Genomic DNA, 18,500 nt, shown 5'->3' with positions numbered 1-18,500 from the left:
TCTGGTGGTCAGCTGATCTTTTGTGAATATATATTAGTCACCTTAGTCTGCAACCATCTGCAAAATGCCTTGACCTAGACAGGAAGTAATTAATAAAAATTGCTACAGTGAAGCCTTGCTGGCTTGGTAAGATTTTCTCCCTTGACAGAAAGGGTTGAATGGAAAGGAGTGCGATGTAAGGCTGCAGTACCAGTGATATGTACCCTAGGTGGTGCTGTTTGCTAACGTTGATTGGTCAAAGCTTGACAGATCATTTTGAATACAGTGTTTTGCACAGTCTACCCACATTATTGAATCAGTGGCGCTTCTCCTGTGATCAATTGGTGGTACTGGCTGCCCTTATGTACGGGGGCTGTATAACAACCAAGTCTTACCTTAGGATAATAGCAGGTAAGTGTACATAACAGGTAAGTGAGACAACTCATGGTTTTCTTGTGTGTAAAACCTGGATGGGATTACAGAGTGCTAATAGTTTTTCTTCTGCTTCCTCCCAACAGGTGTGATATTGCTGGAGGCACTAATTGTTTTTCCTGTTTGGAACAAGTCTGGGCACATCCTAGTGTTTTGCATAATCATTTATGCTTGAGCCTACATCCTTGCTGATAGGGTGTGTGAATAAAATGTGTGTTTTTTCCTTATCACCGCCCCACTGTTATTTGTTATTTTGTCTTGCTTGTGTGACCCTTTTAACAGAAACAATATTAAGGAGGACAGGCATGGCTACAAACATGTTAGAATCTATGGGTTTGATTCCCTGCAATAAATTAGGACCTTGCAACTGTTCTTCCAATGGCATAACTGAACATTACCATACAAAAATTCCAAAAGGTCAACCCCCCTTTCCCTCCGTTTAGAACACCACAGTTCCTAGGATGGCAGGGGTGAATTATGTGCTTTAAACGTATGGTGTGTCTAAGAGGCAATAAATTAGTGGCAATTGGAACACAAGCTGAGGAGATGCCATACAGAACCAGAATTCAAAATGATCTTAACAGATCAGAGACTTGGGCCCAAGCTGACAAAACAAATTTTCATAAGGACAAATGTAAGGTTCTGCACTTAGGCAGGAAGAACCAGATGCACAAATATAAGATGGGGGACACCTGGCTTACTAGCAGTACATGTGAAAAGGATCTCAGGGTCGTGGTGGACCACAAGCTTAACATGAGTAAACAGTGTGACGCAGTAGCAAAAAAAGGGCATGCTATTCTAGGTTTCATCAACAGAAGTCTAGTGTCCAGATCAAGGGAAGTAATAAAGGTAAAGGTAAAGGGACCCCTGACCATTAGGTCCAGTTGTGACTGACTCTGGGGTTGTGGCGCTCATCTCGCTTTATTGGCTGAGGGAGCCGTCGTATAGCTTCCAGGTCATGTGGCCAGCATGACTAAGCCGCTTCTGGCAAACCAGAGCAGCGCACGGAAATGCCGTTTACCTTCCCGCCAGAGCGGTACCTATTTATCTACTTGCACTTTGACGTGCTTTTGAACTGCTAGGTTGGCAGGAGCAGGGACTGAGCAACGGGAGCTCACCCCGTCACGGGGATTCAAACTGCTGACGTTCTAATCAGCAAGTCCTAGGCTCTGATCGGCAAGTCCACAGCGCCACCTACGTCTCTTAATAGGGAAGTAATAGTACCACTCTATTCTGCCTTGGTCAGACCACACTTTGAATACGGTGTCCACATGTGCAGAGGAGAGCGACCAAGGTGGATGGTCAGGGGTCTGGAAAGCAAGCCTTATGATGAACAGTTGAAGGAGTTGGGAATGTTTAACCTGGAAAAGAGGAGATTGAGAGGAGATATGAGAGCCATCTTCAAATATCTGAAGGGCTGTCACAAGGAAGATGAAGCAAGTTTGTTTTCTCCTGCTCTGGAGGGTAGGGCTCAAACCAAAGGCTTCAAGTTACAAGAAAAGTGATTCCAACTAAACAAACTGAAAAACTTTCTGACAGTAAGAGCTGTTCGACAGTGGAACAGACCCCCTCAAGAGGTTGTGGACTCTCCTTCCTTGGAGGTTTTTAGGAAGATGTTGGATGCTCTAGCTGAGATTCCTACATTGCAGGGGGTTGGAATGGATGACCCTTGGGTCCCTTCCAACTCTATGAGGGAATCTGGAGGACATCAGGCTAGGGAAGGCTATGCTAAGATGACTGTATACCATGGCCAGCATTTGTGGGCAGTGGTCAAACTGGATTGGTGAAATATCCTTTATGTGTTATGTGGTCCTAAGTTATGAAACGGATATAGAGTATCAACAATTGTTCCCACTCAGTTTTTGCAGTTGCACTTGCACCTGAGGATGGGAATGCAAATAATTATTAAGTAGAATTATTAAATAGAATTAAGACTACTTGGGGAAGCCTCTACCCACTGATCATAATGGAGGAGAGAGAGATAGGTTGCATCTAATTTTTTATTGATAATTCAAGCAGAGAAATCAAAAGAGCAGCAAATTTTGAATCCTAACTAGGCTGCAGGTCTTCTTCCTTCCCTATGTCATCTCTGTTGTGTATTGAGTCAAAGGATTTTATATCTGTATTATTATTGTCTGTATTTGCATTAGGGTAAAGTAACCGCCTTTTGGTTCCAGAGGGTACAGCTACTATTGGTTCATTTAAGCTGCTGTATTTGGATCCTCTGTCTTATTGGTTTCCTCCAAAAGGCAGGACTCTGATTGCCTGATATTGTTCCCTCCAAAATGTATCCTTTCTAGCTAGTTCCCTGTCCCTATAAATGTAGCTCTCCCCTCCTCAGGTCTCAGTCTTGTTGCTTTAATAAAGAAGTGTTACTAGAGAACTGTCTCCAGCATATTATGTCAAGAGAGCTGAAATCACAAACCCCACGTCACAACAATCCTAGTCCTACTCAGCAAATGAAGGAAGTTGCCATTTCCCAGTTTGTTAGTTGAGCCTACATTGCGGTGGAGTCAGAGAGCCTTGGTAGTTATTACTAACTCATCTCCTTTGTCTCAACATGACATAACCAGGACTATTTTATCAGGATTGAATCTGACAGGCTTCCTTTTCTATCATGGGCTCTGGAGTGGCCGTGTATCATGGGCTCTGGAGTGGCCGGCGGGAGGAAGCCTTTGTATTACATTAGTTCAGAAGAGCTATGAAGTTCTGAAATGTTGTAAAGCAAGGGCTTCCCTCTTCAAGTGCTAGCAGGTGAAGAGTGCCATCAGAAGGAATTGGAAGGTTTGATTATGAAGGGCCAGTAGGAATGGAGATCTCAGAAACCACAACTGCCAAGGAAGAATTGTCTTCTTGTACTACACCTTCTTGTGAAGGTTGTCCGGATCCTAAGAATGTAGAAAGAAGAAAAATCAACATTCCTTGGATTTCCCTTCAAACAGGTACATATCAAATGATCCAAATACATATATTGTTGCCACGGTTCTGGAAATACAAAATTTCACCTTGACATAGGAATGAACCTAAAATTTGGAATGCAGATAGTTTGTGGTTCAAGCAGGAGTAACCTTTTCACACAATGCCAAAAAGTGAAGCAATGGGCATGACTGATGTGTCTGCAAAGGATGCCTGGGGTGTAGAAAGTAGATAAAAGCTTTTCTCCCTCTTGCATAATACTGACACTCAGGCTCATCCAGTACAACTGAAGTGGGCTTCTAAGGTCATAGTGGGTTGCACTGGGGTGGGCTATTTGGGATGCCATGTCTCTTGGGAACAGGCTAGCTATAGCTGCTCCTTGTTAGAGACCTCCTCTCCTCACAATCTGAGCTGATCGTGGCCTATTCTGAGGAGATCTTGACTGGTTGCAGAACAGATGCTGCCTCTTAAAGTTGTACAGGCAAGGATCCCAATAGTTCAGGGCAAGGTTAAGAGACCCCTCCCTTCCTTAATTCATGAGTTACCTTACTCTCATCTTCCCTTTCTGTTGTGGTTTTGAGCCTGCAGGTAGGGACTGTCTTGATTTAACGGATTGTATGTAAACTGCTCTGGAAGCCTTTTTGGCTGAAGAGAGGGGTGGTAACAACAACAACAACAACAACAACAACAACAACAACAACAACAACAACGTTGAAGACACATAGAACCCTTTCTTAGTAGGGTTTCTCATCATGAGGAGGCTTCAAAGCATGTTTAGCCTAATAAATTTAGAAACTTCCTTCAGACTCCCTGTACTGCTCAGGAAGTTCAGATGAAACTGACATGTACAAGGGAAAGTTGGGAACAAGGCTAAGAATAGGTTTTTATCTTTCCATTTTCAACTGCTGAATAGGAGATGCCACCATTTGAGGGTCATACTGCATTGAATTTATGCAAAGGAAATGAAAAGGGACAAATCTCTAAGTAGATTCCTAATCTCAATCCTAGGCTATTCAATTTCACTTCAAAAACTTAGATTTTCTACTTATGGGCTTCAGTGTTTTGGTTGTATATGTATATACTGTATTTTTCCATGTATAACATGCCACCCCCTATTTTACCATAATTTTTTAGTAAAAAAACTAATCTTTTACACGGAAAAGTATGGTATATATTGATTTTCTACTTATGGCCTTTAGTATTTTTTGGGGGGTGGTGTCTCTCTCTCTCTCTCTCTCTCTCTCTCTCTCTCTCTCTCTCTCTCTCTCTCCCCCCCCCCCTCCTTCAATTCCCTGCCCCTGACCCTTTTTTGCCTTTTGTGGAGCTTAGGAAACTGATGTGACTCACCAGGTTTTTACCCATACTTGACTTTGGACAATTGTCTTAACACATGCAATGTCATCAGTGAGATCGTCATCAAGGAATCCTGCAAAGATATGGAATGAGACAGGCAGGTAATGAAGATTAATGGAAATAACAAGGTTGCTTCTGGATGTCACTGTGAAATAGCACAAAAATGATACAGTAAAAAGTACTGTAGTTCTTAATTATGGCAGCTCTTGCTTGTTTCAGGGGCTGTTGCTCTTTAGACATGATGAGTGGACTAAATGTGGATTAGGCAGTCTGCTGGAAAACCTATACTAGGTGCTTTCACTTATTATAGTTAAATTTCAACTACATAGCTATTTAATCTTTGCAACAGCTATTTAATCTTTTTTCAAAAAGCTTGGGGCCTGGGGGCATCTTCCTGCTAGCTTCCTGTTTCTCAGACTGTCTTCCCTTTCCCTCAGAGTCTGCAAATTCCATTGTCTGTATGTGTCCAGAACAAATCCACACCATAAAGAAACAAGCCCTGAAGTTTACAAACAAAAACATCATCACCTCTGGACACAGAAGGAACCACTTGAATCCAGGAAAAACTTGGGCACCTGCTTGTAAATGCTGACAAATCACAGGTGATTGCCAAGCCACATAATTGTCCATTTAAAATCTACAGCCCAAAATTTGGCCCAGATTGACTCTCATTATGATTTATAGCAAAGGGTATCCAAAATCTACTGTTCGTTTGTAGAACTCAAAATGAACAAGCTCCAGCCAGGGTGCAAAATAATGACTAGAGGAAGCAGAGCCAGCTACAAAATGATGACTTGCAAGATCATCCTCCATGGAAAGTAACCAGTGCAACACCAACTTTTTAAAAAGGGGATTCAGGGGGACTCCTGGAAATTACAAGCTGGTTAGCATGTCTGTCCCAGAAAAAAATGGTGAAAAGCATTGTTAGGATAAAATAACTAAGCATATAGAAGAACAAACCAGCATGCCTTCTGCAAGGGCAAGTTCAGTTTCACAAACCTATTACAGTTCTTGGAGAGTGTCAATAAGAAAGTAGATAAAGGTGATCGGGACTTTCAAGAAGCTTTCAACATTAAAGACTCGTGAGTAAGCTTAGCAGTCTGGGAATATGAGGAGAACATATTGTGAATCACAAATTGGTTAAATTGTAAAGCTGAGAAATGTTCAGAAAGGCAACCAAAATTATCAAGGGGCTGGAGCCTATGAGGAAAGATTACAGCCTTTGGGACTTTTTAGTTTATAGAAAGGTCAAGTAATAAGAGGAATGATAGTAAAGGTAAAGGGACCCCTGACCATTAGGTCCAGTCATGACCAACTCTGGGGTTGCGGCGCTCATCTTGCTTTATTGGCCGAGGGAGCCGGCGTACAGCTTCCGGGTCATGTGGCCAGCAGAAACCAGAGCAGCGCACAAAAACGCCGTTTACCTTCCCGCCGGAGCGGTACCTATTTATCTACTTGCACTTTGATGTGCTTTCAAACTGCTAGGTTAGCAGGAGCAGGGACCGAGCAACGGGAGCTCACCCCGTCGCAGGGATTCGAACCGCCACCTTCTGATTGGCAAGTCCTAGGCTCTGTGGCCACCCACAGAGGAATGATAGTAGTCCATAAAATGATGCAAGGCATGGAGAAAGTAGACAGAGAAAAGTTTTTCTTCTTCTCTCATAAGACTGGAACTCATAGCTGGCCAGTGAAGTTCATATACTGTACAGTAACATGTACAAAAGTGTTTTACACGGAGTAATATGCACAAGATGTGTATGAATGTGGACTTCTTTCTTTCCAAATTGCAAAGAGGGAAATGACAGAAAGTTGCTAGTTCACATAATACAAAGCAAAAACATGTCACTCACGCTGACAGCGCATGTTGCAGACATTACGTGATGCTATGGTCCCATCACTGCAAAAGTATTGACTGTCAATCCTGAACAGCCCATAGTATCGGCGCATGCCCATGGCAATCACTGGGGGGTTAGTGCTAAAACCGCCTCCAGCACTGAGCAGACAAATCCCTGGCAGGGGAAAGAAAATACATACATTGGTATTAGAAAGCTGGCGAAAAAAACATACAGTACCTTTTTAAGAAGAAAATTTGCACAGATTGCACACCAGAAAATGGTGTAGTGCAAGCATTGTGGTTAAGAGATTTGAATCATGGTCTTGAATACACTGGATTCCAGGCCTTGCCCAAGCCAAATCCAGTCTTTTCAAAGGCATCCTGGCAGTCAAGTCAGGTAAGGCATCCACAGATGACGGCAGGTCAGCTTGGATGGCCCAGATCAATCTGGGGCTGTCAGGTGTTGGGGCATCATGCAGGAAGGGAGAGGCAGATAATGCACAGAAAGGACTATGAAAACCCTAAAGCACCATATGAACAATATTCAAATCGCTAACTTGGTTTTCCATTCCATTCCATTCCACCAAACTTCAATTATGTCAACACTTTTTTATTAACTATTTTCAGTTTTGACATTCTTTATTTTGATTATAATTTTTGCAGTCTTCATTTTTTTCAGAGCAGAAAACACTACATGTAAACATTTCACAGTATCAGTACCATCAGTACCACTTTGTTTATTATTTCTCATTATTAATTTATTTTAAATTTATATACCATCAAGGTGGTTTATAATAAGATTAATCAAGAATACACAAACAATAGTAAAATATATCCAGCAGTGTTAACAGTTAGTACAAAATGTAACTGTTTTGCCTAAGCAAATTATTGACATCAGTGGCAAGGGAACTAGTCAGTGAGCATGTCAGTTTTCAGCATGTATCATGACTGTGTGCCTTCTCCAAAGAGTGGGGGCCACACTTGGAAAGACCCTGGTTGCCAATAGGATGAGCTTCTTTAGGCAGCAGCGCAAGCAAGAAGGCAGCATTTTTATGGGGATGCTAGCATTTCTAAGAGGTCATACAAGAGGGTTTCAGATTGTAAGATTTAAAAGCAAATTTTGAAAATGAGAACACTGGAAAGAGCAGCTGAAAAATATCAAAACATGCCCTGCAAGCCTGCTGCCCTCCAGGTGTTGTTGGGCTACAACTCCTATCATCTATGTTCACTGGTAACACAGGATGTGACCAATGGGAGTTGAAATCCAGCAATACCTGGAAGGTACCCCATTGTAAGCATAAATCCATACAAAGAACTCCAATGAAGCTGTGCACTCAGCAAACAAAACTCACAGTCATTCAGGCTGTAGCCTCCGAATCCATCTAGCCCATATCGTCTCAAAACGCCTGCTAGCTCACAGCGCTCAAACAAACGGGCCTCATTTGCCACAGCGAGGAGGCTGAGTATGGAAAGGATCAGAACTTTCATGGCTGCAGCTGTCTGGAGAGTGATGTGACAATATGCCCCAAGAACCAGCCTTTTTATTATCTGGGGACTTGGGCTGAAAATGAGGATGTCTGTTTTTGGAATTCTTATTTCATCAAGATAGATTTATTGTTTGGCAGTCAGCTGAATTTACAACCAGAACAGGGAAATAAGAGACAAAGCAACAAGTGTGGGTTGAACCACAGTGCAGGAAACTAAACAAAACATTGTTTTGGGAGGGCCAACTTCTGCCAGGGCAAGGGGAATGAATGATGTCATTGCCCTTTGCCTTAGCCTCAGCTGGCTAAGGTCAGCTTGGCGGCCCTGGGTCCCCACAACTTCGGTTGTATTGGGCAGCTTAGCCTCAAAGATGTTCTGAATGAAAGGGTAAAGTACTGGTGCAGTCAGATTCTGTCTGGGGGCTTCTTGTTTGGGGTTCACTGGCCTGATCCAGCAAGCTCTGCTTGTCACGGCTAAAATGGCCGCTGTTTCTTTAATGCGAATAAAGCTGGGTCAGCATGACTCAGCGGCCTGCACCAAGTTGTATATATAGAGTGAGAAATGTTAGTTTGGAAGCTGGTGTTTGGGTTGGTTGGTTGGTTGGTTGGTTAGTGCTGGTGTGTATAGTTATTCAGTCGTGTTTTGCACAAAGACTTTTAAGAATAAAACTCTGCAAGGATATTCTCGTGGACTCTTTTATGCAGACAAGGGTCCGAGGACCAGGCTGAAGAGACAAAGGGAGGTCAGAACCCTTTCCTTCTTTTTTTTGCTTTTTACAAACACTGACAGGTTATGGGCCCAGTGTTTCTGAGCATGTGCAGAGTGCAAAATGACTGACAGCATCTGAGCAGGGAGCTGGTGAGTCCTGGTGGTGTATGAAGCCAGTGGCTGTGCGTTGGAGCAGTTGGTGACAAGCTGTAACTGTCTGCCGTGACGCTGGAGCGGCTAGGATCTAAGGATCAGGAAAGCACTCAGCGTCGGCTACTGGAACAGTTTGAACTGCTAGAGGGGCTCACAGAGCGGCTACACCAGTTGCAGAGCCAGGCGGGACCTGAGGTTCAACAGAGGCAGCAGCTAGAAGCCGGTGAGTGCCAGCCAGGACCATCCAGTTGGACTCTAAAGACAGAGTCAGGAGAGATTGCTGAAGGCCCCACAGAAGGGGCTCCGCAAGCACTAGCAGAGATGGCAGATTTCCAGTCTTCCCAAGTTGTAAATATTGGGGGAGGCATCCCTTTTGAACTTCTCTCGAGAGCAACTGGCTGAGTTGGTCAATTAAAATGCAGCAGTTGTTAAGGAGAGATGGACTATGGGACTGTGTTGAAACTGAGGTTTTGAGACGGGACTCTGCTGAGAAAAAACGGCTGGATGAAAGGGCCCGTGCCCAAATTATGCTGTGTTTGAGCAACTCTCAGTTATTGCATGTAGCAAATGCCAGCACAGCGTTTGAGTGCTGGAATTTATTAAGGGCGATGCATGTCAGAGAAACTGCTGGAACTATAATTTCTCTGACCAGAAGGCTGTTCAGGACTGTTATGAAAGAAGGTGAGAGTTTGGCAACTCATCTTCAAACGCTGAAATCTCTGTTTCTTCAACTACAACAGAGAGGTAAGCGTTATGATGAGACTGACCAAACCTACATTATCCTTTCAAGTTTGCCTGAAAGCTGGTTGCCTGTGATTAACAGCATGGAGAGTATGCGTCCCCAAGATCTGACCCTTGAGTATGTGGTTGGAAGATTGACCGAAGAAGCAGAAAGGTCAGATAGACAGGCTGAACTCCAAGAACGGAGGAGTTACAGCCGAGGGGGCCAGCAGCAGAATCTGCCAATGGAGCAACGCCAAGGTTTGGACTTGGCCATGGCGGTGAGGAGATGCTATAGATGTAACCAACCCGGGCATCTCCATCGTCAATGCAGGGCAAGACTTCCAGGAGACGATGTGGAGCAGAGACAGCAATCGACGCAGAAACGTAAGCAGAAGGAGTTCTCTTCAGGGAAGAAGAACACGCGTTCTGCTCAGTTTGTGTCTGCGTTTTCTCGGGAGGAGAGGAAGATACCTCGAGCAACATGGTTGCTGGACTCTGGGAGTAGCAGGATTATCTGCAACAGTCGGGAGGACTTTAAGACCCTGGAGAAGCCAGCTGATGGGAAAGACTCAATCTATCTTGCTGATGGTCGTAGAAGCAAGATTGATGGCCAGGGAACATGTTTCCTGCAGTGCTTGAACACTACTCTACCAGAGACTCTGTTTGTCAGCAGTTTGGACTATTGTTTGCTGTCTGTAAGCTGTTTGATTAATGCAGGGTATAGTGTTAACCTCACACGGGATGGCTGTCTGATAAAGAAAGGTACTCAGGTATGTGGCCATGCAAAGTTGGAAAATGGGTTATATGTAATGCAGGACAAGCCTGTTAAAGCAGCCCAGGTGGTTCAGGATAATTTGCCAGTTCATAAGGGGTGTGTACATGAACTGCACAGAAAACTGGGTCACGCCAATTTCCGTGTGCTTTCAGAGATGCAAAAAGTGTACAAGAATCTAAAAGTAAATAGCTGTAACTGTTTCCTAGATTGCAATGTATGTAAAATGGCCAAATCTAAGATGAAGCCTGTGGCTTCTAAAAGTGACAGAGTATCTAAAGAGGTTTTAGAACTTGTCCATTGTGACGTGATAGGCCCTTTCCCACAGAAGACTGAAGGGGGCGCCAGATATGCTTTTCTGGTAATGGATGATAAATCACGTTTCAGTTGGCTGTTTTTGTTAAAGCAGAAACCTGAGTGTTTCCCTACATTCAGAGAATGGGTTGCCCAAGCTGAAAAGCTCTTCGCTCGCCCTGTTGTGCAGTTGCAAACAGATAGGGCGGAGAATTTCTGAACAAACAATTTGGGGCATGGTTGCGACGTAAGGGGATCACTCACCGGTTGACTAACCCTTATAGCCCTGCTGAAAATGGTCTGTGTGAAAGACGTGGGGCTGTAATACAGTCAGTAAAGGACTGCCTGCTAGTGGATGCAGGATTGGGTCACAACCATAGGCTGTGGGGTAAGGCTTTTCTGACAGCGAACTTTTTGATTAATAGAACCTGGTCAAGCTCTATAAAAGATATTCCCTATCATGTGTTGTTTGGGAAAGAACCAGAGTGGACAATGCTCCATAATTGGGGTTCTTGGGCACATGTAAACATTCCCAAAGCTCAGCCAGAAAGGGGGCGCTAGAGCACAGAAACTGTGGTTTGTGGGATATCAGTCCTATGGCAAAGGGTGGCGTTTCAATCTACGCCCAGGACACGTGGTTCTGTCATGAAGTGCAGACTTCGCTGACCAGGACAGATGAACTGCGATCCATGCCAACCCAGATTGCCTACTGCCCCTGCAAGTAAGAGAAGAGGCTTCTTCTCAGCCATTGGCAACGCAGGAGCAGGATGAGGAGGAGGCACAGATTTCCCCAAAAGATGTGGCAATAGATAATACTTCTCTAGAGGAAGAGGAAGAAGAGCCAGAGATAAGGGGGGAAGAAGTAGTTGTGCCTAGGCGCTCCCAGCGTTCAAACAAGGGTGTACCTCCTCAGCGTTTGACCCTAGGAGGAGTGAGAGTATGCAATGTGAGTTGTGTGGAACCACAAAGTTATAATGAAGTCTTAGACTTACCCCCTGGGGAACGTGCTTTGTGGGAACAAGCCATGAAAGAAGAAATGGACTCTTTTAAACGTAACAAAGTGTTTGAGGTCATAATGCCGCCACCTGGTGGCAGAGTGGTGTCATGCAAGTGGGTTTACAAAAGGAAAACCCTTGCATCTGGGGAACCACGTTTTCGAGCCAGATTAGTAGCCAGAGGGTTCACTCAGATTAAAGGGGAGAGTTATGATGAAGTGTTTTCTCCCACTGTAAAGAGTGAAACTTTTCGTTTAATGCTTTCCATTGCTGCTGTAAGAAAACTAGCAGTGCACCATTTTGATGTTGATGCTGCATATCTGCATGCAAATTTAGACCATGAAGTGTTAATGAGACAACCCCCTGGGTTTGAAGAGGAGAATGGTGCAGTCTGGTGTTTGAAAAAAGCTGTTTATGGCCTCAAACAAAGTGGAAGGTGTTGGAACCAGTGTTTAAATGAAGCCCTTGTAAAACTTGGTTTTAAAAGGAGTGTGGCTGATCCATGCCTGTACACCAAGGGGACAGGCAACAAATATCTAATGCTCTTAGTCTTTGTTGATGATTTGCTTGTGGCAGGGAGTTCCACAGATAAGATCCAGAAGCTCACAAGTCAACTGGAAAAGAGGTTTAAGCTTAAAGTCTTAGGGCCTGTAAGCAATTACTTGGGAGTAGAAGTAAGGCGCTCACTGGAAGGACAGATTGTGAAGCTGAGGCTCCAGTACTTTGGCCACCTCATGAGAAGAGAAGACTCCCTGGAGAAGACCCTGATGTTGGGAAAGATGGAGGGCACAAGGAGAAGGGGGCGACAGAGGACGAGATGGTTGGATAGTGTTTTCGAGGTTACCAGCATGAGTCTGACCAAGCTGCGGGGGGCAGTGGAGGACAGGAGTGCCTGGCGTTCTCTGGTCCATGGGGTCACGAAGAGTCGGACACGACTAAACGACTAAACAACAACAAGAAGTAAGGCAGGAAGCTGATGGAAGCTTCCTATTGAGCCAGAAAGATAAAATTCTTCATTTGATAGAGCAGTTTGGCATGGAAAACTGCAAGCCAGTTCAGACTCCCATGACACCAGATTTCCCAAAGACAGTATGTGATGATGAATTTGATCAGCCTGAGTTGTATCACTCAAAAATAGGATCACTGTTGTATTTAAGCCAGTGGTCAAGGCATGTGCTACAAATGTTCTGAGCCAACATGTATCTAAACCCAGTACTGCCAATTGGTGTGCTTTGAAAAGGCTTATCCGATATCTAAAGGGGACATTAAATGTATGTTTAAAGATATCTAGTACACAAGATGAAAAACTAGAAGTATTTGTTGATGTGGACTGGGGAAGCTGTGTAGCTACTAGAAAATCTACAAGTGGAATGGTTATGATGTTTGCCAATTCCATAATTGGGTGGAGGTCAAAGAAACAAGGATTTGTTGCGACCTCATCCTGTGAGGCAGAATATGGGAGCCTGTCGCTAGCATGCAATGAAATCATGTGGGTTATACAGATACTAAAAGATCTAGATTGTAAAGTAGATTTGCCTATCCAAGTGTATGAAGATAGCCAATCGTGCATTGCATTAGCGGGCTCAGAAATAATGAAATCCGCATCAAAACATATTGCTATCCGTCATGCGAATGTTAGAGATTGTGTACAGAATGGGGTAATCAAACTGGAGTATTGTCAGTCACAAGATAATATTGCTGATTTGTTTACCAAGCCTTTGCCAGCAACAATTGATGACAAAACAGTTTTGATGACAAAAGTGGATTTATGTATATAATGTATGTATGTATTGTTTCTGTTGGGGTTTTTCGCATTTAAGAAACAGAAGGGGTGTCATGGCTAAAATGGCCGTTTCTTTAATGCGAATAAAGCTGGGTCAGCATGACTCAGCGGCCTGCACCAAGTTGTATATATAGAGTGAGAAATGTTAGTTTGGAGGCTGGTGTTTGGGTTGGTTGGTTGGTTAGTGCTGGTGTGTATAGTTATTCACTCGTGTTTTGCACAAAGACTTTTAAGAATAAAACTGCAAGGATATTCTCATGGACTCTTTTATGCAGACAAGGGTTCGAGGACCAGGCTGAAGAGACAAAGGGAGGTCAGAACCCTTTCCTTATTTTTTTTGCTTTTTACAAACACTGACACTGCTTATCTTCTGTATTTAGCCCAGACATTTCACGTCCTTAGCAGTTGGCCTCTGCAACACCCATTAGTAAATGGTGCCTAATGGTGCTCACCGGATCCCTCCCCTCAAATTAGTCAACATTCTGCATCTTCCCACCACAAAAGACAGGCAATCCTCTGTTTAGTCCTACTACCTCAGCCTGCCCAGGATCCTGCAGATCCCACACACAACTATCTCTGCCTTATCACCCTAAAATGCTTGCAAAATGCATGTTTGGGTTTTATAACAAACTCAAATCATTTCCTCCCAAGTGCAAAACTAAAACTTGGGCTGACTGTTAAAATTTGCCATATTGGAATACAGTAGGCAGGAGTTGGGGATGTAAGAAGCCATCATTTTCTTGTCCATCCCATATTCATCATGGATAGTGCTGTTTCTAGTCTGCTGCAGTTTGCCTTCTGCAAAGAACATTGTTTGTCTCACTGCCCACTAATTCCAAACATATTATGTCATTAAATAACCATTACATCATGCTACACCTTTCATTTCAATGGAAGGAAACATCAGGAACATGGGGGGGGGGCACTGTATCATAAAAATACAGTGAACATCTATCATATTCTCCTACCAAATTCCTGTTCCAGGTTGAGGAAGAACACATAAGCTGACGTAATTTTGGGTACTGTTTCCAAATTCATCAGTATTCTCAGCCATTCCTAAAGGAGATGATGCCATGTAAGCAGGCTTTTATACCCTAATTAAATTCATGGGCAGGAGGAGAGAAAGAGATACACACAGGTTGCCTATGCATCCCCATGCCCTTTCTGCCAGAACAATGCCCCTTCTGGGTAGTCCTGATCCAACCTGGGCTGATCCAGGATTGCACCAACCTGATCCAGCCAAATTCTGGGTCGACTTATCAAAGTAAAATCAACCTTCAAATGAGACAGAGCCCTCATGTCCCAAGGAAGAAGGTGGGGAGGATGCTTTGCCGGAGGTTGGATGGTGTTAGACCTTCCCTGTCCTTTCTTGGGTCCCATAGTAGAGTTGAGTTGACATTCATCTGTCTCAAGAAACAATGGAGGAGTGTACCTTTGAGGGTGAAGGCAAACAATAATAAACTAGGCCTAAGAGAACAACATAAAGGTAAAGGGACCCCTGACCATTAGGTCCAGTCGTGGCCGACTCTGGGGTTGCGGTGCTCAGCTCGCTTTATTAGCTGAGGGAGCTGGTGTACAGCTTCCGGGTCAGCATGACTAAGCTGCTTCTGGCACGGAAACGCCGTTTACCTTCCCGCCGGAGCGGTGCCTATTTATCTACTTGCACTTTGACATGCTTTCGAACTTGCCCAAGCAAAGCAGCAACCATGCCTCAATGCAACTAAACACTGGACACCCGTGTAGGTAAAATGCCCTGGTCAAATACCATTCCTCAACCACAACCACCAAAGCAAGCTCCAACAAGTTGTGAGGATATCTCCTAAGTAAAGATCTGAAACAAATCCCAAACAAACATAAGGGGATTATCCAAAAGGTCAGGAAAATTGCTAAGGAAGCCTGATGAAGGGGATACTAGACAGGTGGGGGGGGAGACCATATATTATGATTGGCTATGAATCTACAAGCACATTTTGTTCAGCAAAATTAAGACCATGCAATGCGAGAGGTCTGAATCTTCCAGTGAAACAAAAGGAATTGTTGAAATATAGAAATAGCACTGAAGAATTGCAAAGGAGCAACTGTTAAATTCACAGTGCTATCATTAAAATCATGCCAGTAGTTCATTTTCCCATAAAGTCACAAAACAAACTCTGAGAAGTCCTCATAACGAAGAGTGATTAATTGTGAAGAATTATATGTGACTTATAGGGACACTTTGAAACCATCAGCAATAATGCAATGATTCAATGTGAGCTGTGTGAACCAACCACAAGATTCAGTTCAGACCCTGAATCAGCCCTTTAGAAAGCAGCCCACCTCCATCCAAGACACTTGTACACTGCCTGGTTCACTCCATTCACTACTGTGACATTTTAACATAACTATAACTTCCCCCCCTTGATAGTAGTGGATGAAATTTGCAGGCAGAATAAGCCTCCATTGCAAATTACAAGCTAATAGATTCAGAGACTTCTGCACAGGACACCCTTAAAGTTTATTGTATTTTTTTTCTTAAGGGAACCTCTATAACTTTTTGTTTTGTGGCAGAATTGAATCTGAGGGTAAGGGCTCACCCTTTCTGAGGCCATGTATCCTTCCAAATATCAGAATGATAGCTAAAGTGGTTTTCCTGCTAGGGTGGCCTTTACAGTTTTCAGGTTCACTTCATTTCCCCACCTCCATTATTTGGAAATTTAAAAATGTCTATAACAACTTTTCCCCTTTGACAGAAGTAGATGAAATATGCTCCTCCAGAATAGGTAAAGCTTTGTCAAATTACACTTTCTAGGTGAAATCAGGTTCAGCTGCTGCTATTTACATTTCAAAAATAATGCATGTTAAATGTTGGTAGAACAATCCTATGGTGGGCAGAAAGAGGAATCGGTGGCATAAACAGGCCTGCATCAGCCAGGGCAGGACTTGGGTATGCCAACTTTCAGGCTTACATATATTCCCACCCTTGGATCCTACAGGTACAAAGCCTCTCTCATCGCACTCTGAACATGCTTTTCATCCCACCCAGCAAAGTGCCAACAGATAAGGACAGATGGATATGGAAACTTCTGCTCTAGGACTGATGTATTTTGTATGTTTGGGGCATGTTGCGGGGAACATCTCCCAACACACCTCTTCCCCATGGATGACAGAGGAAGAAGTCCTACAGAAGTTTCCACAACCACAATGAAGGATGTGGGGGTGGGTGTCCTTCACCTCTGGTGGGCCTCCCTCTCCACTGCAGCAGATGAATCTATGGCCCTTTAGCTGTTGTTAGACTACAACTCCCATTGCTGTCTGCAAGCATTGTAAAAGGTTACGGAGTGTACTCCCCATAGCTTACCCCTCAGGGAGGAAAGTCTGAAATGCCCTATGGCCTTAGGACACATTTGCAGCAGGGAACTTCCCAGAATCACCTTGTAGTAAGAGTGCTCTGAGTTAAAAGATGCACATGGCAAAATATAAAGGTAAAGGTAAAGGTACCCCTGCCCGTACGGGCCAGTCTTGACAGACTCTGGGGTTGTGCGCCCATCTCACTTAAGAGGCCAGGGGCCAGCGCTGTCCGGAGACACTTCCGGGTCACGGGGCCAGCGTGACATCGCTGCTCTGGCGAGCCAGAGCCGCACACGGAAACGCCGTTTACCTTCCCGCTGGTAAGCGGTCCCTATTTATCTACTTGCACCCGGAGGTGCTTTCAAACTGCTAGGTTGGCAGGCGCTGGGACCGAGCAGCGGGAGCGCACCCCGCCGCAGGGATTCGAACCGCCGACCTTTTGATCGGCAAGTCCTAGGCGCTGAGGCTTTAACCCACAGCGCCACCTGCGTCCCAATGGCAAAATATAAGTGACCTCAAATAATGAATGGGTTCTTTCTTTGATGCAACAGCAATAAGTCAGTCTCTAATAGCCTGGACAGTCTGTATGCAGAAGAGCTGATATTTCCTGATTTATTCGATTCTCAGAACGAGGGAAGGCCAAGCAAGTTCATTGTGTAGAGAGCCACATCATGAAGGTTCCTGTCCTTTTTAAAAAAAAAAAAAAAAAAATTATTAAGAGTTTAAAGATTACAAAAAGAAAAAAAAAAGAATTAAACATGACAATATAATAAAATACAAAAACAAAAACACTACATGAAACATTGAATTAACAAAACAAAACAAAAACAATTAAAAACACTTCCAATATTTTCAATCTTAACTTTCATTCACTTGTTTCATTGACTTCCTCACGCCTCCCTTTTTGTATTCCACTTCAATTAACTGTTTCAGCAATTCCTTTCCATCTTCCTCTGTTTTCTGTCCTGTAATTAATCTTAACATATTCTAACCTAATTTTTTCCCTTTAATACATTAACAATCTATCTGTACCTAGTTCCTTATAACATTTCTGCCAAAGCCATATAACTTCATTCCACCATTTTTCTATAGCTCATTAATTTTACAATATTTCTGTAAATAATCTTTAATTTTTTTCCAATCTTCTTCCACCAACTCTTCTCCCTGGTCTCGGATTCTGTCAGTCATTTCCGCCAATTCCATATAGTCCATCAACTTCATCTGCCATTCTTCCCGGGTGGGTAAATCTTGTGTCTTCCAATACTTCGCAATGAGTATTCTTGCTGCTGTTGTTGCAGACATAAAGAAAGTTCTGTCCTTCTTTGGCACCAATTGGCCGACCATGCCCAGGAGAAAGGCCTCTGGTTTCTTCAGGAAGGTATATTTAAATACCTTTTTCATTTCATTATAAATCATCTCCTGTTGTTGTTGTTTAGTCGTTTAGTCGTGTCCGACTCTTCGTGACCCCATGGACCAGAGAACGCCAGGCACTCCTGTCCTCCACTGCCCCCCGCAGCTTGGTCAGACTCATGCTGGTAACCTCGAAAACACTATCCAACCATCTCGTCCTCTGTCGCCCCCTTCTCCTTGTGCCCTCCATCTTTCCCAACATCAGGGTCTTCTCCAGGGAGTCTTCTCTTCTCATGAGGTGGCCAAAGTACTGGAGCCTCAGCTTCACAATCTGTCCTTCCAGTGAGCACTCAGGGCTGATTTCCTTCAGAATGGAGAGGTTTGATCTTCTTGCAG

The 18,500-nt window shown here is 43.8% G+C and overlaps 1 protein-coding gene across 5 annotated transcripts in view; it reads right to left on the bottom strand.

The window, feature by feature from the left end:
* Positions 1-18,500, bottom strand: part of LOC307206175 (methyl-CpG-binding domain protein 1-like) — a 178,695-nt gene that overhangs the window by 4,704 nt on the left and 155,491 nt on the right. Inside the window, exons 22-25 of one of the 5 annotated variants that reach the window (XR_013834302.1) lie at positions 6,531-6,689; positions 4,675-4,753; positions 2,850-3,299; positions 698-2,484 (exon numbers count right to left, since the gene is read on the bottom strand). The exons of 2 other annotated variants lie outside the window; for them this stretch is intronic. Coding sequence is in view for 1 of the 3 variants with exons in the window: in XM_079958991.1 (XP_079815117.1) it covers positions 4,682-4,753 (72 nt within the window). In the remaining 2 variants the exon portion in view is untranslated. Of the gene's footprint in view, positions 1-697; positions 2,485-2,849; positions 3,300-4,674; positions 4,754-6,530; positions 6,690-18,500 lie in introns of those variants that run through there. 2 more of the 5 variants (XR_013834301.1, XM_079958991.1) reach the window with 2 other exon arrangements.

The sequence above is a fragment of the Podarcis cretensis genome, assembly GCF_951804945.1.
Source record: "Podarcis cretensis genome assembly, chromosome: 17".
Classification (NCBI taxonomy): Eukaryota; Metazoa; Chordata; class Lepidosauria; order Squamata; family Lacertidae; genus Podarcis; species Podarcis cretensis.
The sequence above is the reverse complement of the archived record's forward strand: the minus strand, read 5'-3'. Positions and strand labels throughout refer to the sequence as shown.